The 18,641-nt window shown below is 38.4% G+C and overlaps 1 protein-coding gene across 1 annotated transcript; it reads right to left on the bottom strand.

The window, feature by feature from the left end:
- Positions 1–1,562: 1,562 nt before the first annotated feature.
- Positions 1,563–2,495, bottom strand: LOC120236307 (olfactory receptor 1L4-like). The gene has a single exon (XM_039239043.1). The coding sequence runs from the start codon at positions 2,493–2,495 to the stop codon at positions 1,563–1,565; it is 933 nt and encodes a 310-aa protein (XP_039094974.1).
- Between the last annotated feature and the right edge of the window lie 16,146 nt (positions 2,496–18,641).

An 18,641-nucleotide genomic window follows, 5' to 3' on the forward strand; every position in this document is an offset into this window, starting at 1 on the left:
CAGCACTCTAGCTGTGACAGAGAAGGTTAGGACTAACCTGGGGGCCAGAGAGTAACTCTTTCACCACAACATGTTATGTTAGGGTCTATTGTTTTTTAAAATTTTCTTTAGTGTGAACTTTTGGGATATTAGTTATTGACAATGAGTTGTGGTTATAAATGTTGTGAGTCATTTCCAGACCAGAGTATTCTGATGCCAGGGCAAGATCTTTCCAGTTCTTACAGAGTGATGATAAGCATTTGCAGTGGTGTCTTCTCCATCAGTTTTGGTCACAGAATGTTTAAAATTTTTTAATGTTTATTTGTTTTTTGAGTGAGAGAGAAAGACAGAGCATGAGTTGGGGAGGGGCAGAGAAAGACACAGAACCTGAAGCAAACTCCCGGCTCTGAGATGTCAGCACGGAGCCCAATGTGGGGCTCAAACTCATAAACCATGAGATCATGACCTAAGCTTAAGTCAGATGCTTAACTGACTGAGCAATCCAGGCATCCCGGTCACTGAGTATTTAAAATGAGCAGCACCCATACCCCCCATACCCATCAGTCCTCAGTTTGTTCTCAACATTCAAGAGTCTCTCATGAGGGGGAGAGGAAAGGGAGTGATGGGTATAGAGGAGGGCACTTGTGGGGATGAGCACTGGGTGTTATATGGAAACCAATTTGACACTAAACTATTTTTTAAAAATAAAAATAATAAAATGAGCAGCACCCTTTTGCTTTTTAATGGTGGACATGCAGTGTGAAAATGAAATAAAACTATCCATTGCCCTATTGAGATTGTTTCCTCAGCACAACCTCGCTTATCCTGACTGACACACATTGCTTTCTTCCAGGATATAAAGGGAAATTCCATGAGGATCATGGACATGTGAACAAAGGCAGAAAAAAAGGGAAAGGAAAAGGGGCCAAAAGCTGAGAATTCACTGTGAGGACCCATTGGTATTAGTGGGGGCACTAAATCTGTTTTGTAGATTCTTCTATCTTTTCAGACTTAGTATCTCTGTTCTCAAATTGAACAGTCACTGGGCTTTCCACTGTCCCTCACATATATTCCAGTACTTATTGCCTATCCCTTTTTGTGTGGTTCCCACTACTTGGAATGCTCTGTCCATTTCTTGCTCTATTGAACTTGCTCTGTCAATATAAATCCATCCTTAAGTATAGTCTTAAGTTATTGTTCTAAGAAGTTATTCCAAATTCCATACCAAATTCATGTAACTTCTTATTCTCAAAACAAATAGGACTTTGTAATTTCTTGAGTATTAGCCAAAGTCAAGCCCATAGAGGAGGGATTTGGAGATCTTTATTCCACTTAAAGATAACTTTATTTAAGGCAGAATATGGATTCCTAGCAGCTCTTGTCCTGGCACTGTACATGTATTTGGTGAAGATCATTAATAGAAACAAAGTGTTCTAGCTTCCCAGTTAGGATTTTTATTTCTTTTCAACACTACTTTAAGTGACCTCTTTGTGTGTCGTGTGAAAAATGGATAGGAGGGAAAGATAACATGATCATTTCTTGGGTCATCTCTCAATTAAGACATTCCATCAATTTTTTTCTTTCTATGAGTGAATTTTGTCCCTTAATTTCCTCAAACCCCTCTTCATATCTTTGTTCCTCAGGCTATAGATGAAGGGGTTCAGCATGGGTGTCACTACTGTGTACATGACAGTGGCTACCCGGTCCTTCACCACTGAATACATGGACAGGGGCCTGAAATAGACATAGATGACACTCCCATAGAACAAAGCCACTACAGTGAGGTGGGAGCTACAGGTAGAAAAGGCCTTCCACTTCCCAGCTGCAGAAGGAATTCTGAGTACAGTGATGATGATTCGCAGGTAGGAGAAGAGAATGCACAGGAAGGGGGTCGCGATGACAGCCAGGGTCTCAGTCATGACCACAATCTGGCTGGAGGATGTGTCCGAGCAGGATAGCTTTAGCACAGGCTGGGTGTCACAAAAAAAGTGCTTAATGACATGGGAGGCACAGAAGGACAGGCGGGACATGAGTAGCACACGGAGCAGGGAGTGCAGGTGGGAGATGGTGCAAGAACCCACCAGCATGAGGAGGCGGCGCCGTGGGTTCATAACCCTATCATAATGGAAGGGGTTGCAGATGGCTACCAGCCGGTCTATGGCCATAGAGGCCAGCAGGTAGCTGTCAGTGTTCCCACAGGCCATGAAGAAGTACATCTGGACCAGGCATCCCACGAAGGAGATAGTCTTTGTCTCTGACAGTAAATTCACCAGCATCTTGGGCACAATGACAGTTGTGAAACAGATATCCATGAATGACAGGATGCTGAGGAAAAAGTACATGGGTGTATGGAGTCGGGAGTCTGAGTGGATGGCCAGGATGATGAGTACATTGCCCACCATGGTGACCAGGTACATGATGAGGAAGATGGCAAAGAGTGGTTTCTGTAGCTGAGGGTTGGAAGAGAGGCCCAGGAGGATAAAGCCCTTGTCACTGCTGTGGTTCTTGGTGTCCATGTCTGTGCCTTCCTGGACAGGGTGTGGAGAAGCAGTTGGAGAGATGTAAAAGACAATTTTATCAAGTCAGATTCTTCTCTATCTCCAACCTAGAAAAAGAATCTCTCTGCTCTTGTTAGAATTTCAAAACACTTTTACTTTAAGAAACTACTGAGATAGAGAGTAAAATCCAACAAGGAAAAAATAAAATTCCAAGTTGCTTTCCCCTTGAGAAACTAAAAGTGTGTCCTATGTGTCTTCGGAACATTAGATAGTCTAATGTGTGTGAGTTCTTCTCAAAAATTATTAAAACAATATTCTACTTAGGTGGTTTCTTGAACAACTCCTTATCCTTTATTCCTTCATGTCCCAGGGGAAAAGGCTGCTGAGTTCCACCTTGAATCAGGATGCTTTCATACAAGGGGTCCCCATGAATTAGCTCCTCTCATTAGGATTCTCTCCTACTCATAGGACCAGAGGTGGTAGCAGTAGTAATGGGGATAGGACAAAAGTGAGCGTCAAATGTCATCAGTGCTCCTTCATAACCACAGAAGTCAGATGAGAGTTGCTTAGGTCTTCATAGCAAAATTTGCTTAACGTATTTAGGTATTTTTATTTGGCTATTATGATCCAGGTACTCAAGGTTTTATACAAGGATGCTGGTCAAAATAGAAATACTATGATGAATAGCCTATGTTATTGTGGTTAATTTTAAAATCGGTTCATTTTTCTGATTAAAAGACTATAAAGTCTTCATTCTAAACAAACTCCAAATATTATTAAAATAGAAATCTTTTAATGTAAGTCACTTTTTTACCAATATCATGATAAGAAACACAAATAAATTGATATGATAATTTTGTGTGGTGATAGAGGTGTTAACCACCCCTATTGTGGCAATCATTTAAAAATATATAAGTGTATCAAGTAACCATCTTGTACACCTTAAACTTATGAAATGTTATGTGTCCATTATATTTCAGTAAAGCTAGACAAATTCAGTTTTCTCAATTAATAAAAATCAGTGCATGTGTAATAACACTCCAAAGGCATTATTTTGAGAAGTGAAAGTCATTTATACAAAGATATTTATGGCATCAAAATCAAACCCAACGGCATTTTTAATGGACTTGAGAAGGTCATTCTAAAACTCATCTAGAGGAATAAATGGCTAATGAAAGCCAAAGTAATTTTGAAAAAATTGGAATTTCAGAGAAGTTTTCTAACCAAAAATCAAAGTACATAACAATAAGAAATAGTAAGATAATGGTACACACAGAGAAAAACCAATGAAGGGTCAACATAAAGAATTCTGTATATCTGTGTCTATACATGTATATAGATCTTGATCTATGTAGAACTTAATATATAATATTTATCTTATAGCAATGAAAAATGAGTGAACTATTAAATAAGAGATTTGATATTTATGGCAATTGGCTACAGCTTTTGAAAAGAGACTAGACCTCTATCTTAACACACATAGAAATAAATTTTAATGAATGAACAAACTAAAAGTAAAAAAAAAAATTCCAAAGCATAAAGTAAGTATTAGCCAAAAAAGAGTATATATTTACGGTCTCAGGACAAGGATGCCATTCCAAGTAAGAAAAATGTGTAGAGGTATAATGACAAAATACTGTACTCAAACATTTGATAATTACACCAAAAGACATAATAAGTAAAGCTGAAATATACACTAATGACTCAGTGAGAGAGGAGAAATAACAACCAACACTACAGAAATACAAAAAGTATAAGAGAATATTATGAAAAACTATTTGCCAAGCTTGAAATCTTTGGATAACATGGAAGAAATGAATCAATTCCTAGAAACATATAAACCATCAAAACTGCAACAGGAAGAAATAGAAAACTTGAGCAGACTGATAACCTGCAAAGAAATTGAATCAGTAATCAAAAACTTCAACAAAGAAAAGCCGTAGACAAGATGGCTTCACAGGTGAATTCTACCAAACATTTTAAGAAGAGTTAATACCTATTCTTCTGAAACTATTCCGGAAGGAAGGAAGGAAGGAAGGAAGGAAGGAAGGAAGGAAGGAAGAGAAAGAAAAGAAGAAAAGAAAAGAAAATGAAGGAAAATTTCCAAATTCGTTATGTGAGGACAGCATTACCTTGATATCAAAACCACATAAAGATACAACAAAAGGAGAACTGCAGGCAAATATCCTTAATAAACGTGGAAGCAAAAATCTCAATAAAATATTAGCAAACTGAACCCAGGAATACATTAAAAGAATCAGTTGCATTTCTCTATACCAATAATGAAGCAACAGAAAGAGAAATCAAGAAATTGAACCCGTTTACAATTGTACCAAGAACCATAAAATACCTAGGAATAAACCTAACCAAAGATGTAAAAGAGCTGTATGCTGAAAACTATAGAAAACTTATGAAGAAAATTGAAGAAGGCACAAAGAAATGGAAAAATATTCCATGCCTGTGGATTGGAAGAACAAATATTGTTAAAATGTCAATACTACCCAAAGCAATCTATACATTCAGTATAATCCCAATCAAAATTGCACTGCATTCTTCTCAAAGCTAGAACAAACAATCCTAAAATTTGTATGGGACCCCAAAAGACCCCGAATAGCCAAAGTTACGTTGAAAAAGAAAACCAAAGAGGGAAGTATCACCGTACTGGACTTCAGCCTCTACTACAAGGCTATAATCATCAAGACGGTGTGGTACTAGCACAGGAAAAGACACATAGACCAATGGAATAGAATAGAGAGCTCAGAATGGGACCCATAAATATATGGCCAACTAATCTATGACAAAGCAGGAAAGAGAATCCAATGGAAAAAAAGACAGTCTCTTTAGCAAATGGTGCTAGGAGAACTGGACAGCAACATGCAGAAGAATGAAACTGGACCACTTTCTTCTATCATACACAAAACTGAACTCAAAATGGATGAAAGACTTAAAACTGAGCCAGGAAACTACCAAAACCCTAGAAGAAAAAATAGGCAACTACTTCTTTGATGTCAGCCACAACAATTTCTTGCTCAACACATCTCCAAAGGCAAGGGAAATAAAAGCAAAAATGAACTATTGGGACCTCATGAAGATAAAAACCTTCAGAACTACAAAGGAAACAATCAACAAAACTAAAAGGCAATCAATGGAATGGGAGAAGATATTTGCGAATGACATATTTGATAAAGGATTAGTATCCAAAATCTATAAAGAACGTACCAATTTCAACACCTGAAAAAAAAAACACCCAGTGAAGAAATGGGCAGAAGACATGAATAGACACTTTTCCAGAGAAGACATCCAGATGACAAACAGACACATGAAAAAATGCTCAACATCACTCATCATCAGGGAAATACAAATCAAAACCACATTGAAATACCACCTCATACTGGTCAGAGTGGCTAAAATTAACAATTTGGGAAACAACAGATGTTGGCAAGGATGTGAAGAAACAGGAACCCTATTTTTTGTACTGTTGGTAGGAATACAAACTGGTGCAGCCACTTTGGAAAATGGTGTGGAGGTTCCTCAAAAAACTAAAAATGGAACTACCCTGTGACCCAGCAATAGCACTACTAGGAATTTATCCAAAGGATGCAGGAGTGTTGATTCATCGGGGCACATATACACCAATGTTTATAGCAGCACTTTCAACAATAGCCAAATTATGGAAAGAGCCCAAATGTCCATTAACTGATGAATGGATAAAGAAGATGCGGTTTATATATACAACAGAATACTCTTGGCAATGAGAAAGAATGATATTGTGCCATTTGCAACAACATGGATGGAACTGGAGGGTATTATGCTAAGTAAGATAAGTCAGAGAAAGACAGATATATGTTTTCACTCATATGTGGAACCTGAGAAACTTAACAGAAGACCATGGGGGAAGGGAAGGGGAAAAATAATTTCAAACAAAGAGAGAGGCAAACCCATAAGAGACTTTTAAATACAGAGAACAAACTGAAGGCTGATGGGGGGGTAAGGAAGGGGGGAAATGAGTGATGGGCATTGAGGAGGGCACTTGATGGGATGAGCACTGGGTGTCATATGTAAGTGATGAATCATTGGAATCTACCCCCCAAATCAAGAGCACACTATATATACACTGTATGTTAGCTAACTGGACAATAAATTACATATATATATATAATTTTTTAATGCTAAAAAAAGAGATCATTCACCACAGTCAAGTGGGTTTTTTCCCCTAAGTTGCAAGGGTAGTTCAATAGCCACAAATCAATCAAGATGATATACTACACTAATAAAGGATAAGAACCACAATAGATGCATAAAAAGCATTTGACAAAGTACAATATCCATTCATGATAAAAACCCTCAACAAAGTAGGTTTAGAGAGAACATACCTCAACATCATAAAGGCCATATATGAAAAACCCACAGCTAATATGAAACTCAGTGGGGAAAAATGAAGAGTTTTTTTCCCATGGTCAGAAACAAGGCAGGGATGATACTTTCATCACAGTTATTCAAAATAGTACTGATAGTTTTAGCCACAGCAATCAGACAAGAAAAAGAAATAAAAGCCATCCAAATCAGCAAAGAAGAAGTCAAATTTTCTTTGCTATTTGAAGATGACATGATACTCTATATAGAAAGCCCAAAGACTCCACCACAAATATGCTAGAGCTGAACAGTGAATTTAGTAAAGTTGTAGGTTACAAAATTAACGCACAGAAATCAGTTGTGTTTCTATACAGCAATAACGAAGCAACACAAAGAGAAATTAAAGAACTGACCCCATTTACAATCACACCAAAAACAATGAGATACCTATGAATAAACCTAACCAAAGAGGTGAAAAATATGTACTCTGAAAATTATAAAACATTGATGAAAGAAATTGAAGAGGACACAAAGAAATGGAAAGTCATTCCATGCTCATGGATTGGGAGAACAAATATTGTTAAAATGTCTATACTACCCAAAGAAATCTACACATTTAATGCAATCCTTATTAAAATACCAACAGCATTTTTCACAGAGCAGGAACAAACAATCCTATAATTTGTATGGAAGCACAGAAGACTCTGAATAGCTTATTGGCCTAGGGAAGAAAAAAAAAGCAAAGCTGTAGACATCGTCATTCCAAACTTCAAGTTCTACTACAAATCCATAGTGATCAAAACAATATGGTACTTGCACAAAAATAGACAGAGTCACCTGCATGGCTCAGTCAGTGTAAGTGTCTGACTCTTGATTTCAGCTCAGGTCATGATCTCACAATTCATGAGTTCGAGGCCTGCAGTAGGGTCTGCTTGGGATTCTCTCTCTCCTTCTCTCTGTCAGCCACTCTTTAACTCATGTGCGCTCTCTCTCTTTCTCTCTCTCTCTTTCATTCTCAAAAATAAATAAACTTAGAAAACATTAGACACATAGATCAATAGAACAGTATAGAAAACCCAACAATGAACCAACAACTATACGGTCCATTACACTTTGACAAAACAGGAAAGAATATCCAATGGGGAAAAGACAGTCTCTTCAACAAATGGCATTGGGAAAACTGAGCAGAAACTTGCAAAAGAATTAAATTAGACCACTTTCTTAGGCTATACACAAAAATAAATTCAAAATGGATGAAAGACCTAAATGTCAGACCTGAAACCATAAATACCCTAGAGGAGAACATAGGCAATGACTTCTTAGATATTAGCTTTAGTAATTTCTTTGTAGATATGTCTCCTAGAGAAGGGAAACAAAAGCAAAAATAAACTATTAAGACTACATCAGAATTGAAAGCTTCTACACAGCAAAGGAAACAATCAACCAAACTAAAAAGCAACCTACAAATGGGAGAAGATATTTGCAAATCTGATAAAGGGTTAGTATCCAAAAATCTGTAAAGAATTTATAAAACTTAACACCCAAAAAAGAGATTATCCAATTAAAATATGGGCAGAAAATATAAAGAAACATTTCTCCAAAGAAGACATACTCATGGCCTACAGACACATGAAAAGGTGTTCAACATCACTCATCATGAGGGAAATGCAAATCACAATTACAATGAGATATCACCTCACATGTGTCAGAATGGCTACAGTCAACAACGGAGGAAACAACAGGTGTTGGCTAAGGTGTGGAGATAAAGAAAACCTCTTGCACTGTTGGTAGGAATGCAAATTGGTGTAGCTAGTGTGAAAAACATTATGAAATTCCCTCAAAAAGTTAAAATAGAACTACTCTACAATCAAGCCATTGCATTACTAGGCATTTACTCAAAGGATACAAAAATACTTATTCAAAAGAACACATGTACCTCAATGTTTATAGGATCATTACCTACAATAGCCAAATTATGGAAAGAGCCCAAATGTCCATCAACTGATGAAATGGATAAAGAAGACAGGGAATATATATACAGTGGAATATTACTCAGCCGTCAAAAGGAATGAAATCTTACCATTTGCAACAATGTGGATGGAGGTAGAGAGTATTATGTTAGGCAAAATAGTTCAACCAGAGAAAGACAAATACCATATGATTTCACTCATATGTAGAATTTAAGAAATAAAACAAATGGGCAATGGGGGAAAAAAAGAGAGGCAAACCAAGAAACAGACTCTTAACCATAAAGGGGCAGTTACCAGAAGGGTGATGGGTAGGGGATGGGTGAAATAGGTCATTGGGACTAAGGAGTACATTCATTGTGATGAGCACCAGGTGTTGTATGGAAGAGTTGAATCTCTATATTGTACACCTGAAACTAATATTACATTGTATATTAGCCAAATGGAACTAAAATAAAAACTAAAAAAAAAAAAAAAGAGAGAGAGAGAGAGAAAAAACACAGGGAAAATGTTGGCTTCATTGGTAATCAGAAAATATGAATTAGAGTGAATACAATTTTCACCCATCAGATTGTCAATGCATTTTGAAAACAATATCCAAAAGGAGAAAGAGCCTCACATATACTAATAGTGAGAGAGCTTTTGGTAATCTCTATCAAAATTGAATACACATTTATTATCCAATAATTTCCCTAACAGAAAGCTATCTTTTAGAAATAGTCATGTATGTGTAGCACAAAGATATGTACACATTCTTATTTTAGCATTGTTTGTAATGCGAAACAAAACAATATAAACAAACAAACAAAACATTCCCCAGAGAAACAAACTAACTATCCATAATAGGTGAATTATTAAAGCAATCTATAGTGCATTCTTTTTACTCAATACCACACAATGTCTAAAGAAATAATACAGCTTATGTCAGCCAACCTTTATTAGCATGTAATATATGTCACACACTGAGCTAAGGGCTTGGCATGTCTTTCATCATTTTTTCCCAAATCCTAAGAAATAGGCACTGTTATTTTCCCTACTTTACAGATAAAAAATAGAATTTAGCAAAGTTAGCAATTTAGCAGGTCTCATATTTAGTAAATGGTAGAGCAGGGATTGTAATTCAGGCAGTCGGATGGCAGAGTAAGAGCTGTTTTCTGCTACTGTATTATCAAGGTTATACTCCTGCCCATTATATTTTGTTAAGTGACAGAAACAGGTTGCGGAACAATATATAGAGAATTGTGCTGTTTTGTAAAGAAAAATACTTTATATTTGTGCTTGTTGTGGTTTGTGTCTTTATTTGTGGGTGGCTTCCTTCTGAAGTGAAGAGATGAGTAAGGAGTTCCTTCCATATTTAACTTTTTACTTTACTGTTCATATTTAAAACTACTGGACACATGTTTCTTTAGCGTCCGATAAATCCAGTTTTCGGAGACTAGACTTGTGGGTGCATGTTTCAAAGTTCTTTTCCTCTGTATACGTAGACAAAGACTATAGACAAAGGCTATATGCAATAATGGGGTCACTGCATCCATAATGCTTTGTCTCCCACAGATGGTGTCACAATGGATATTTGTGTGTGTGTGTGCGTGCATGCATGTGCATGTTGCACTCATGAGACAGTTTCTGGGGTATGGAATACATTCTGAGGAGTGGAATGCTGAATTGGAGTTTATGAACATTTAGAGTTTCAGTAGACACTCCCAATCTGAGACAAACACTCTCCTCCCACTCCTGGGCAATGTATCATTTGACTGTCTGGACTCTTTCTCCATTTCCTTCACTGGGTCTTTCAAACTCCCTGCTGGGACATTGTTTTCCCTGGTGGTGAAGGACTATCTGACCCTCTTTGGGCTTGCACCTGGAATTCCCCCAGTTAATGTGGGAATATCTCAGGGGCAGTAGTTAACATCGTCCCCACTGAGCTGAATCAGGTAACATTGTGTATTTCCTTATGTCTTGGGCAAGTCATTTCCTCTCTCTAGAGCCATCATTAAGAGACGCTGGTTCTACTTTCTGTCCAGCCTACTCCTCACACCTGAACACTCACATGCCCCTTGAAATATGCATATACCTGTGATACCATCTTCACATTAAATTGCATTAAACATATAGAGATTTTGTATATCAGTTATACCCCAAAATAGCTGTTGAAGAAAAAAAGAAGATGAAGCAGAAGCATTGCAGAGCCTGGAATATCTGCAGACTAGCTACATAGGGAATGATAAGAGGACCCTGCCCAACTGGCTGTCCTTGAACACTTTTCAAAGATATCTGAAAAGAATTCAGGGATTTTGACTGCTGGTTGAACAATCTCACAGACAAAAGTCAGCTCCTCTTACTTGCAGTACTTGTGTGCTGCCCCCAGAGCACAGTTAGAGGAGGGGTGCTCTTGCTGTCTAGCGCCAGATAATTACATATCTTGCTTATCCTGAGGTTTTGATGTGAAAATGCAGTGTTAATAAGGGATTATGGTAGAATTCAGAAATGAAGGGCCTGTATTTCCTTTGCAAAAGTTTAGCTTCTCTTTCCCATCAGTGCTGGTTTTGCCTGGCCCACCTAAGGGGGAGGTAGTATGATGTTTCATCAGGGCTTTGTGATGATTCAGAAGCAGTGTGGGGTTTTGATTCACAGTCAATTTAAAAGTAAAAATGGAAGAAACACAATTATCATCCCTTTCAGAAGTACAATTATCATAACATCATTGGACTCTGTGCCTTCTTAAGTTTTTAGTATTAATTTATGAAGATTATTTCCCTACCTTTCTAGTATTTAAATGAGATAATGTGTGTAAACTTCTGTGATGTGGTATAGCACCGTATAAATGGAAGTTATTATGGTTAGTAATAAAAAAATTTTTTTTGGAAGTAGAAAGTTATTTTTTTATTTTAATTAAATATTTTTTGGAAGTAGAAAGTTATTTTTTAATTTTAATTAAATATATATATATATATATTTACAAATAGTTTATTGTCAAGTTGGTTTCCATATAACACCCAGTAATAAAACATTTTATGTTACTAGCAAAAATGATGAGTGGAAGAGTTTGGTGAAGCTTTCTATAGGTGTGTGGTATGCTTGCTCATACAGTAAGCTTGAGAAGTGACATTTCAAAGATGGGGCTGGTCATCAGGTAGTGGTGGGAGGGACTAGGAGGGATAGGAGTCTTTCTAAGACTTTTAAATTAGACCATCCCACCTGAAAAAAAGTATCCACTCCCTTCCTTATTAGACAGGAAATACAATCAATTTCCATACTTCTCAACTTCCTCTATTGGAATTTTCTACATTGTGGACATTTGTCATCTCAGGTTGGGATTCCCTTGCTTGCTTTCTCAGCAGTGATGCAGGACCCTTCTCCTAGCTGCCAGCCCACATCCAACCTGGGACTACAAACTTGGAGTGCAGCGTGGCCTTCCTAAACAGGAAAGAAAAGTGCTTGGTGTGTAACGCACTAGCGAAAGCTGCCCATCCTCCATGCACCTGCTCCTGTGAATGAGCAAGGACAGTTGGGAAGTGACTCAACTGGACAAAATTCAGCTAACATTTCGTGGCAAGGTTCTGGGCTTAGTACCTGTCCATTCACTCCTCCTCACACTGGCACTATGTTGTTACAAGCAGTGCTTCCCCTCTTGTATGGAAAAAGGGACTGAAGTTCAGAGAGGCACACCGCTGGTAAGTGGCATAGTTGAGACTCAAACCCAGATAGGTTTGATTTCAAGCGTTGTGTTTTATCTACACTAAGTGATGCTATCACACCTGTTCCCCAAGTCATACAGATGTAGTTGAGAACAAAGCTGGCGTGTCCTCTGCAACAGAAGTCAGTGCCTTACGCCTCCTGTGGACCGCCTCCTTTTCTCCCTCCTTTGCTCCCACACATTGGGATCTTTTCAATTTCCTTCTTTCTACTGCCTTTTCTGCCTCCCATCCCACAAAGCCATGTTTTTGCCCGTATTCCCTGTCTTCATAGAGGAAGAGTTGCAGAGGACTTTGGCCCTCAGTGCCGTCACATTGTGAGAAAAGAGCAACTCTGTCCTTTTCCACCATCAGTACCTGACCTTCAGTTCTCTCCTGGGTCAGGTTCTTAGAAACCCAGCTTGTCTCTCACTACCCTCTTCCACTTCCAGCAGAGAGGCAAACAGATACAGAGTCCCTTGAACAGCTATGTCCTGCTTAGAAAACCTGCAGAGCCCTTTCCAGGCGTGGTCCTTCTCTTTTCAGTTGTCTGAAATCTGTTCTTTAATGCCCAATTTTCACTCCTGTGTTAGATTGGAGCATCACTCCGCCATTCCCAGCCATTAAATTGTAGATTCCAAGGCAAGTGGACACTTGAAATATGCCCATTGGATTCCTTTTTGTGAATAATTGCCTTCTGTCTGTCTCAACATACCTTTGATATCCATCCGATCGACCAGAAGGGCTTTGAGTGGGACTTTGGTTGAAACCCAGTGTCCTGTGTCCCTCTGCTGGGCTGGCAGTGCCTCACCCCGATGTCTCCTACCAGAGACACCTACTTCATTGCAGCCCCTTCCCATGGATACTTTCAGTCAAGATCATAATAGTAGCTAGTAGTGATACAGTGCTCAGGTGTGCCAGACACTGCTCTAGGAATTTTACATACATTAAGTCATTTAATCTTTACAATACCCCCATTTTACAGATAATGAAAGTAAGGCGGAAGTACTTGAAGTGCCTTGGCTAAGTCCACACAGCTAGAGGGTGTGGAGTCCAGCTTGAGAATGCTCTTACCCCTTGCAGTATCCTTGCTTTCTCATTCACTTGTCTCCTGTCTTTAAGATGGAGGAGAGAGGATGGGATTAGGAAAAGGGTGGAAGATCATATGAAGATGTCGACCCCCCAGTTTCTGTTCCCAAGGACCCCTCAGCCTGCCTACCTGTGGGCTTGACAGAGGAGATTCAGGGTCCTGGTCAGTCTAGGGGGTCTTCCAGGGAATTAAGGTCAGGCTCTGAATCAGTGAAAAGCAGGTGAGAGGAAACGCAGATCTAGTTTCATGAATGTGCTGTCTGCTCTCTCTACCCACAACGGGCATTGGTGATAGAAAGGGAGACCCAGGGGCCTGTCCTCCATGCATGTCAGTGCCCTGTGGGGTTGGCCCTGTGGGCTTCCCAGGAGAGGAGCACATTACTGATGTCCTCACTGAGCTCTGTGTGCAGGAGCTTGGTGGGAACCTGGCCTCTGGAGGTGTAACCTCATATACCTGGGGAGGGAATTAGGGCCTTGCAGCAACACGGGTGATATTTCATGCACATGTATGTGAAACATGTACACTAACATATATGTTCATGCACACATGCATGCTCTTTGTACATATGTGTGCTCTTTGTGCAAGTCTGTGTGTAGGCTCATGTGTGCCTACCTGGAGAGAGAGGTGAGGTGATGGCCTCTGACCTCTCTGAGGTTCTATGTCTGTATGCATGTCTATATCTAGGTGCAAATGTAGTGTTGTGGTGAAGGGATTAAGATACAGGTTTTGGAGACAGAGGGAATAGATTCAGATGCTGGTTCTGTTTCTTTTAAACTGTGTGAGCTTTTGCAAATTTCGATAAATTTTTAAAAGCTTTTATTTTAGTTCCAGTTAGTTAATATACAGGGTTATATTAGTTTAAATTGTACAATACGGAAATTAGACACTTCCATACCTCACTCTGTGCTCATCAGGATAAGTGAGCTTTTTAATCCCCATCCCCTATTTATTTTTTTTTTAATGTTTTTTATTTATTTCTAGGAGAGAGAGAGATAGACAGCATGAGCAGGGGAGGGTCAGAGAGAGAGGGAGTCACAGACTGAAACAGGCTCCAGGCTCTGAGCTGGCAGTCAGCACAGAGCCCGACGCGGGGCTCGAACCCACGAACCGTGAGATCATGACCTAAGCGAAAGTCGGACGCTTAACCGACTAAGCCACCCAGGCGCCCCTCCCCATCCCCTATTTAATTCATCTCCCCCTCCCTTGGAAACCATTAGTTTGATCTCTATAATTGAAATTAAATCAAATTAAGAATTTGTTTCTTATTTGTCTGTCTCTTATCTATTTCCCTTTGCTCATTTGTTTTGTTTCTTAAATTCCACATATGAGTTAAATTATACAGTTTTTGTCTTTCTCTGACTGACTTAGATCATTTAACCTAATACTCTAAGTAAATGTCATTGCAAATGCTAAGATTTCAGTTTTTTCGATGGGTGGAGTAATATTCCATTGTATGTATGTATGTATACACATACATATCACAACTTATTTTTTTCACGTTTTTTAAATGTTTATTTATTTTGAGAGTGGGGGAGATAGAGAGAGTGCTCTAGCGGGGGGGGGGGGTAGAGAGAGAGGGATACAGAGAGAATCCCAAGCGGGCTCTACACTGTCAGCACACAGCCCAATGGAGAATTTGACACATGAGGCATGAGATCATGATCTGAGCTTAACCACCTGAACCATCCAGGCACCTCATATAGCACAACTTCTTTTTTTTTTTTTTAATTCGTTAAATGTTCATTTATTTTTTGAGAGACTAAGCATGAGCAGGGGAGGGGCGGGAGAGAGGGAGGTGCAGAATCTGAAGCAGGCTCCAGGCTCTGAGATGTCAGCATAGAGCCTTATGTGGGGCTTGAATTCATGAATAGTGAGATTCTAACCTGAGCTGAAGTTGGATGTTTAACTGACTGAGCCACCCAGGCATTCCACAACATTTTTTATCCATCAGTTGATGAATACTTGGGCTGTTTCCATGTTTTGGCTATTGTAGATAATGCTGCTATAAATAAACAGGTGCATGTATCCCTTTGAAGTAGTATTCTTTGAGTAAACACCTGGTAGTGCAATTGCTGTACTGTTGAGTAGTTCTGTTTTTAACTTTTTGAGGAACCTCCGTAATCTTTCTAAAGTGGCACACCAGTTGGCATTCTCAGCAATAGTGCCACATCATTGCCAACACCTGCTGTTGCTTGTTGATTTTAGCCATTCTGACAGTTGTGAGGTGACATTTCACTGTTGTTTTGATTTGTATTTCCCTTATGATCAATGATGTTGGGCATCTTTTCATGTGTCTGTTGGCCATCCATATGTCTTCTTTGGAAAAACGTCTGTTCATGTCTTTGGATTGTTTTTAATGGATTATTAATATTTTAAGTTTTGTTTATTGTTTCCAGATAGGTTTTAAAAATGTTTTCCTTTAATAGACTTAATTATTTTAGGGCAGTTACAAGTTCATAGAAAAATTGATCACATAGTCCAGAGACTTACCACATACTTGCAAGCCCCCATACATGCACAGACCGCCCAATTGTCAACATTCCCAGCAGAGTCCTACATTTGTCATAGTTGATGAACTACAGACACACATTATTATCACTCATGCACAGTTTACATTAGGGTTCATCTTGCTGTGGTACATTCTACAGGTTTTGACAAATATGTATTGATGTCATGATAGTATCATGGAGACTAGATTTGCTTGCCTAAAGTCCTTGGTGTTCCACCTGTTCCTTCCTTCCTCCCCCTGAACCTTGCAAGCACCAATCTTTCTACTGTCTCCATAGTTTTACCTTTTCAAGAATGTCATATAACGGAATCAGATAGCTTTTCAGATTGGCTTCTTTCTTTTAGTAATATGCATTTAAGTTTCCTTCCTGTGTTTTCCAAACTTGATAACTCATTTCTTTTTTGCACTGAATAATATTTCATTATTTTCATGTATGAATGTTTCTTTAATCATTCACCTATTTAAAGATAAATATTTTTCCAGGCCTATTTCAAGAAATTAGAAAAAGCACAAATACAAAATCTAACACTGCACCTAACAAAACTAAAAGGAGCAACAAGAGCACCCCAAATCCAGTAGGAGAAGAGAAATAATTAAAATCAGAGCAGAAATAAACAATATAGAATCCAAAAAAAAAAAAAAAAACCAGTTGAACAGATCAATAAAACTAACACTTGGTGTTTTGAAAAAATAAACAAAATTGACAAACCTCTAGCCAGGCTTCTAAAAAAAGAAAAAGAGAGAGCACTCAAATAGACAAAATCATGAATGAAAATGGACTTATTACAACCAATCCCTCAGAAATACAAGCAATTATCAGGGAATACTATGAAAAAGTATATGCCAATAAATCGGACAACTTAGAAGAAATAGACAAATTCCTAAACACACATGCACTACCAAAATTCACACGGGAAGAAATAGAAAATCTGAACAGACCCATAACGAGTGAAGAAATCGAATCAGTTATCAAAAATCTCCCAACAAGTAAGAGCCCTGGGTCAGATGGCTTCCCTGGGGAACTCTACCAGACATTTAGAACAGAATTAATACCCATTCTTCTCAAACTATTCCAAAAAATAGAAATCAAAGGAAAACTTCCAGACTCATTCTATGAAGCCAGCATCACTTTGACTCCCAAGCCAGACAGATATCCAGAAAAAAAAGAGGGCTACTTGCCAATATCCTTGATGAATACGGATGCAAAAATCCTCAACAAGATACTTGCAAATCGAATTCAACAGCACATAAAAAGAATTATCCACCATGATCAAGTGGGATTCATTCCCGGGTTATCTGGCTGCTTCAATATTCTCAAATCAGTCAATGTGATACATCACATTAACAAAATAAAAGATAAAAATCATATGATCCTGTCAATAGATGCAGAAAAAGCATTGACAAAATACAGCATCCCTTCTTAATGAACACCCTTGAGAAAGTCGGGATAGAAGAAACTTACTTAAACATCATAAAAGCCATCTATGAGAAGCCCTCAGCTAACATCATCCTCAACGGGGAAAAACTGAGAGCTCTCCCTCTGAGATCAGGAACACGACAGGGATGTCCACTCTCACCACTGTTGCTTAACATAGTGCTGGAAGTGCTAGCATCAGCAGTCAGACAACACAAGGAAATAAAAGGCGTCAGAATTGGCGAAGAAGAAGTCAAATTTTCAGTTTTCACAGATGACATGATACTCTACATAGAAAACCTGACAGACTCCACCAGAAGCCTACTAGAACTGATCCAAGAATTCAGCAAAGTCGTAGGGTACAAAATCGATGTACAGAAATCGGTTGCATTTTTATACACCAATAATGAAGCAACAGAAAGAGAAATCAAGAAACTGATTCCATTCACAATTGCACAAAAACCATAAAATACCTAGGAATAAACGTAACCAAAGATATAGGAGATCTGTATGATGAAAACTATAGGAAATTTATGAAGGAAATTGAAGAAGACACAAAGAAATGGACAAACATCCCATGCTCATGAATTGGAAGAATAAATATAGTTAAAATGTCATTACTACCCGAAGCAATCTACACCTTCAATGCAATCCCAATCAAAATTGCACCAGCATTATTCTCAAAGCTAGAACAAACAGTCCTAAAATTTGTATGGAACCACAAAAGACCCCAGATAGCTAAAGTAATATTGAAGAAGAAAACCAAAACGGGAGGCATCACCATCCCAGACTTTAGCTTCTACTACAAAGCTGTCATCATCAAGACAGTATGGTATTGGCACAAAAACAGACACATAGACCAATGGAATAGAATAGAGAACTCAGAATTGGACCCAAAAGTATACAGCCAACTAATCTTTGACAAAGCAGGAAAGAGTATCCAATGGAAAAAAGACAGCCTCTTTAATAGACGGTGCTGGGAAAACTGGACAGCAACAGGCAGAAGAATGAAACTAGATCATTTTCTCACGCCATACACAAAAATAAACTCAAAATGATAAAGGACCTGAATGTGAGACATGAAACAATCAAAACCCTAGAAGACAAAGTAGGAAACAACCTCTTTGACCTCAACCGCAGCAATTCCCTACTTGACA

Source organism: Hyaena hyaena, unplaced genomic scaffold (genome assembly GCF_003009895.1).
Source record: "Hyaena hyaena isolate Hyena2069 unplaced genomic scaffold, ASM300989v1 scaffold_151, whole genome shotgun sequence".
NCBI lineage: Eukaryota > Metazoa > Chordata > Mammalia > Carnivora > Hyaenidae > Hyaena > Hyaena hyaena.